The following is a 6150-nucleotide window of genomic DNA, read 5'->3' as shown; positions in this document are numbered from 1 at the left end:
GCTCCCTATCGCGGCGTGCTCTCATGGAAGCGGTTAACAAACGCCGCCAGCCATACCCAGCTACACGCTTTTATTCCCCATCTCGCTTTCCCTGTAGCACGGCCGCGTCTCTCAGAGATAACCGTTCTTTGTAGGGCTTTTCATTTTATTGCTTGAGCATCGCTAAGTGGTTGGTAACCCCAAACTCATGAACAGGAGTATCATGAGATACTTACTGTTGTCTTCACTGATCCACGAAGGTGTTTTCCACACCCAGCTGATTAGAGACGAACAGAAAGCAGGTCTCGACTGTGGTCATGCAATATAATTACAGAAAATTAAATTCTGCATGCATGCTAATTAAAAACAAATATTCTAGAAATTCAATTAGGTCTCCACGTGCAGCCACTGTCACTAATACATCTCACCTCAACAATAAGTTAGAAGTTGATTTACCGTGATTAATATTTTGGCACCAACAGCCATGTACAAAGCTCAGGAGATTTCAGCTGCCTCTCAGCCCATCACGCAGCTCATCTTTTGGAAAACCTAGTATAATTACCCAAACTCCCTCAATTTGAGATTCAAACCAGGCCAAAGCTGTCCTTTAGCGACAAGAAGTCTGTTTAATCACTACAAGTCAAGCTAGGCTGACAATTAAGCTGCAGTTGCGTATAAGGAACAAGCTCTACGTTTTCCATAATTCCATACCAGGTTTAGATTGCAGAAAGATCTGTCATTCCAAACTATTTAGTTGGCCTTTTAACAAAATCTGATCTGTGAATACAAACACAGTAAAATATTTCACCTTGATATAGGTAAGCACAGTTTCTGGCTATGGTATTAATAGAAACCAGAACTGAAATCACTTTTTTTAATTTAAGAAAAGATCAAAGGCAAACCACATTAAAAGCATCTATTTTTTACATAGAAATAACTTATTTAGGAAAAGATGAAAGATTCAGCTTGTTATTGCCTCAATATGACAAAGGAAACTCGATTTCAGGCTATACTAATTTTTAAATATTCCTAAGTATGTGTCTAGAAAGACAGAATGGAGGAAAGCACGATTATCAAAACGTGGTAATACAGGTTCAGTACATTGACAACCAGCTTTTGTTTTTTTACATATGAAAATTTAATAAATGGAAAATTTACGTGTGCCTGATTCCTTTCTCTGCTTTGACATCAGACCTTACTTCCAACCTGAGTGTGTTCCAGCAAAATACAGCAGCCCTCACAAGATTGCAGCGATAGCTGTTGGGTAACAGACATGAATCGAAATCCATTTGGGTTGAAGATAGTCTTTTAAAACAAAAACAAATCTACGAGAATAATCCTATTGTGTAACCACTTTCAGTATTCCTCGGAGAACTTTGTAACTCATTAGTTGTTGGCTTTCTTTGGGAGGAAAGCAGGGGCCACGTTCTGTAACATATGCATAAGGAAATCTGAGAACCCACAGTCCGTCAGATGGGAGGGTTATCTCCTGCTTCTCAGGGTAAAATATAGGGCAAGGTGGTGGCCCTGGTTGAACCTGAAATGAAAAGGAAGTATGAGTAGATAATGAAACATCATTAGAATCTTTTTGAAAAAAAGCAAACAAAACAACAAAAAAAGTTATGCCAGAAAACCACTGTGCTGTTCCTGTGAGACATCCAGACATCTCCAGTTTTACCACAGTAAAGATGTTAAATTTAAGGCTGCAGATTACATCCTACCAAAGAGATCCCCAATACAAACACAAGCCATTCACCCCTTGGGGCATTAACATTGGATTTCACTACTGCACCACAGTTATCCATCCCTGAGCTCCCTCTAAACCAATGAGAATTTTCGAGGATTTCAGCAACATTTAGTAGGGCTCATACTAAAGCTTCAGAAAGTCTTATTCACATGAGAAACTGATGTATGACAGCCACACCACATAACATCATGGATGTTCCTAATAAAAACACTCCCTTTGAAATCAAAAGCTGTGATACAGATGTAAGCTGGGAATGAAGAGCAAAGTAAGTATCAGCACAAAATGAACCTTAAATTCTTGCCTCAGTTTCAAACAATAACATGATAAATTGCAAACTGCATTGAAAATTTGGTGCTGCTGTCAGGTTTCAGTCAGTATTCTGCCCTTAACTTCCACAGCAAAGCAGGCTCTTACGGAGCTTTTTCTCCATTTTTTTAATACATATTTTAAAATGGGAAATAAATATCCAATTAAAAAAACAACACATTTAAAATTATATATTCATTCTTATTATTAGCCACTTGTTCTCTTTTTTCAAAAGCAGCAATTATTACAGTATGGAATGCCATTAACTCATCCTTGATAAAGTATTTTTTAAAGCTTACTTCACTCAAAGTGTAAAGCTGCCATAAGCCAAACTTGAAGTTTAAAAAGAACCAAACTGTGTATGAAACAGCTACTTTTGGTGACTACTGCCTTAGAGAATTTGACTGAAGTAGGTTTTGAGTCAGGAGTCGTCTCCTGTAGCATCCATCTGACACCCTTTGCCTACCACCCTTGTGCTTTCCAGTCCTGCAATTAATGCTGCACCAATTAACCCTGTCTGCACTCACCAGATTCCCTCTTTCATTTCTTACCTGAGGCGTTAGTGTAATTTGCAGCGGAGCATCAGGAACCACTACGAAGAGCCTCATGAACTGAGCGTAATGTGGTTTCAGTCCTCGTCCCTGCGTTGAGGACAGGATGTACAGTGGCATGTCAGAATTGAGGGCTTTGATGGCAGATTCCTTTGGCCCCCCTCCCATCACTTTCATGACCTTATCAGGCCCTGAACACATGAACCTCCTTCCACGTGCATCTTCATATTCAAATCCTACAAAAGCTCGGGCTATGTCATCTCTCCGTCTTCCTCTTCCCATCACAACCGTGCTTCTTTTTCCAGGCACAGCCTTGTTAGGTGCAGGCCAGGAATTGGTATCTAAGTCTCCTTCATCTTCAGTTCTTGTCCTGATGACAATGTCCCAAGGCATTAAGTAGTTTGTTCCTGGGATAAACCCTTGTTGATCTAAGCCTGTGTGGAAATTATAAGCCTTAGCAGGCCCCAGCTTAACCAGTGACCAGCTGGAGAACTTGGGCAACAGGCCTTTAGGGCAATTGGAGTGGAGCATCCCAGGGAGGTACTCGACAGTGGAGGCCTGGCGATCAACCAGACTCGGCCTTTTCTCACTTTTGGAGTCCCCGCTCTGCCCATGACTTTCTGTGTTGTCCCCTCCACCCTGGGCATCGGGTGGGAAAGTGCCCAAGCTGCCCGTCGACTGGCCCAGGCTGAGGGCTAAGCTCAGGCCTGTGCTTTCCCCCTGAGTCTGAGGTTCTTTTTCTTTGAGTTTTTCAATCTCGCCTTCTGGAGGGGCAGGCGACGACTCATCCCGAGCAGGCGCTGGATCAGGTGTGCTTGGCTGGAATACAGGAAAGTTGATGTGCTCCAGTTTCCCACAGCATTTTTCTTCCAGCAGCTGTGAGAAAGAAAACGTGGTTAACTTTCCATCAACCACTTCTGAGATGTGAGAGTTCAGTCATAACATGCAGCAGCTACAGTTAAGATTCAAGAGGTTTGCGCTATGTGACAACCAAAGCAGCGATGGGAATGCAGCCCACAGACACAATGAACTTAGAATTTACATGGACCAACACACTTGAAGTGTAGACAGACGCTTCTGTGTGCATGCACTGGTGAAGACTGGAACTGCCTGCTCTTGTCAGCCATCATGCAAACGGTTTCTGCTCCCAGAGGTATCTTCCCTAAGCAACATTTACAAGTTGATAAGGTTAAGAGAAAATACAGATTTTGTCGATGAAGGAAAAGCACTGCTTGAAGCAAAAATAGGGACCTAATAGTTACCTGGTAGAAGTCATAATTAGCTGCTTTGATATCAAAGGGATCGTCCCGTGGAGCTTGTTTCCTTCCACAGTTACAGGCACCAGTGGAACGAGCCCGGCTGTTGTGGTACAGAACTGGAGGATTTCTGTCTGCTTCTGGCTTTTCTCCTAAAAGCAAAATCAATCAAACCCCAGGTGAATTGCTCCCAATTTCTGGAGATTCTTTAGTTCCCTTCATCTACTGTTTCCTCCTTGCTATATACATAATTATTTGCCAGCAACGCCAGTTTGTCAAGCAACACATTCCTTTCCCACTTTAAATACAAAGTTCCAGTGTAGTACCATTAAACTGAACTTTCTTTGGTTTTACAGCCTTTTCATAAAAGGCATAAATACTTCTTCTGCCTGCAGTGAACACGTATCAGTTAGTTTTTACTCCTTGACTGGTATCAGTCAAGCTATTTGAGGGGTGGCACTTATAATTCCTAGTGAACTTTTGTTCTTTTACACATTTGCTGTTAGGAGGACTACAGTGTAACACTTCTAATTAGAGGGATGAAATCAGAGTTACTACTAAAATACAAATTACTACTACCAGTGGACTTGCTCCTAAACAATACTCAACATAAAGGAAACCTGCACAACAGCTCTGCTGTAATTAATCCCACTGTAAGAAGATGACACTTTAAAGCTGCCAAGCTTTCACCTTCCATAAATATGCAGAGTCAGCGTTTTCAGCCTAAAATATTTTAAAGCAGGTATAAAATTAAGCCATGAAACCCAAGTGAGCTTTCTTTACCTGCTTTTGGGAGCAGATGAAACTTATGCACGCAGTGTTGGTCAGTTAAACTTCTCTCTTCGCAGAGCTGATGCCCGTTGCTCCAGAACTTGTAGCAGTCCTCATTCAGCTGCATGGCATACTTATGAAAGGCCGGGCCACGGGCATGCTGGCTGTACACACGCAAGGCCTGTGCCAGCTGGTTCTTGTGGACTGTCATGGTGTAGTTGTGGGGCAGATTGGACTGATAGGCGCTGTGGGCCATGGGGAGAGCTTTCTGGCAACGGTTTTCAGAGAATTTGGTGTCTATATCTAAATAGCCTTCCAAGACTTTGATGCTGCCCATGATCTTTGAGCTCAGCTCCCCAGTGGTCAGGTCATCATCTTTGCCTTCAATGGTCACTTCATACAGTTTTAAAGCTGCAGCGGCCCACTTCTGGTAGGTTGGGAGCTCAAAGTGAGAGGGCTGTGGGTTCCTCCCCACGCTGTCATCGAAGCCCTTCTTGCTGAGCACCAGCTCCACGTGCTGCCACAAGAACTCCTTAAGGGTGCAGTCCACAAGCTGCCCAGAGGAGCTGGAGCTGCTGCTGCTGCTCTCTGCATGGAAGGAGAGCTGCTGCCTGCCATGCCGCATCATCTGATACCTCCTGGGTCCTGACAGTGTGGGAGCCAGCAGTGAGTCAGTCTCTCTCATGGTGCAGTTGTTCCTGAGTTGGTCAAGAAGCATGGCCACCGGATCGTCTCCATCCAGGACCCCACCAGCCACAATGTACACAAACGCCTGGTTAGCAGGCACGGTGAACAGGCAGTTGATGCTCTGGTTGGTTAACACCCTGCTCTTGCGGAAGATGCGGTAGATCTGATCCTCCAGAGCATGCTGCAGCCTCCTCTTGGGAGAGTGCTTCTTGGGGGGTGGCTTTTCCAGGTGACCACAGGGGTCCTGGCCCCTGCTTGGGAGGGGATCCACCTTCAAGGCTCCGTTGAGCTGAAAGAGGAAGAGGAGGCGTGGAGGGCAGGGCCTGCAGTTAAGCTTCCATTCCTTGCCAATCGGGCAGTCTTTGATAGCAGCCTTCAGGGAGGGCAGGACCTTCTGCCGCAGCCCATCCAGCGCCCTGAAGACGCGGTCATAGGTAATATCGAAGGAGCAGGTGGGGTGCACCAGCAGCAGAATGTGGCAGACAGAGAAGAGGTAGAGAAGGCTCAGGCAGTGCAGCTTCTCCTGGTGCTTCCAGAACTCGTGGGCCTCAGCGTGGGACAGTGGGGAGGGGCCACCGGAGGGATGGCCGGGCCGGAGTGATGGCCGGGCCCGGTCTCCCTTCATTCGGCCGCCGCCAGGTCCCCGCATGCCCGCAGCAGCTGCGGCGTGTCACAGATGGAGGTGAGCACCAGGAACAGCACCCGGTTCTCCTGGCTGTAGTAGGCCTGCAGCTGGTTGTAGTCCTTGGCGGCCGGGTCGACATCGTCCCCCAGGGCGCCGTCCGCCAGGTCGAGGTCGTCCTCCTCAAAGAGGGGGAAGACCTGTCGGTCGCACACGGTGCTCACCAGGGTC

The 6150-nt window shown here is 45.8% G+C and overlaps 1 protein-coding gene across 1 annotated transcript; it reads right to left on the bottom strand.

Moving 5' to 3' along the window:
* Positions 1–1267: 1267 nt before the first annotated feature.
* Positions 1268–6146, bottom strand: SMG8 (SMG8 nonsense mediated mRNA decay factor; the record flags this gene model as incomplete). The annotated part of the gene is given in 5 exon segments (XM_010015707.1): positions 1268–1516; positions 2584–3459; positions 3846–3991; positions 4623–5904; positions 5907–6146. Coding segments are annotated over 5 exon segments (2742 nt in total), but the record flags the coding sequence as incomplete, so codon positions are not given.
* Positions 6147–6150: the final 4 nt, after the last annotated feature.

The sequence above is a fragment of the Nestor notabilis genome, unplaced genomic scaffold, assembly GCF_000696875.1.
Source record: "Nestor notabilis isolate BGI_N333 unplaced genomic scaffold, ASM69687v1 scaffold30375, whole genome shotgun sequence".
Lineage (NCBI taxonomy): Eukaryota > Metazoa > Chordata > Aves > Psittaciformes > Psittacidae > Nestor > Nestor notabilis.
Note: the sequence above shows the minus strand (reverse complement) of the source record. Positions and strands in the feature narration are given on the sequence as shown.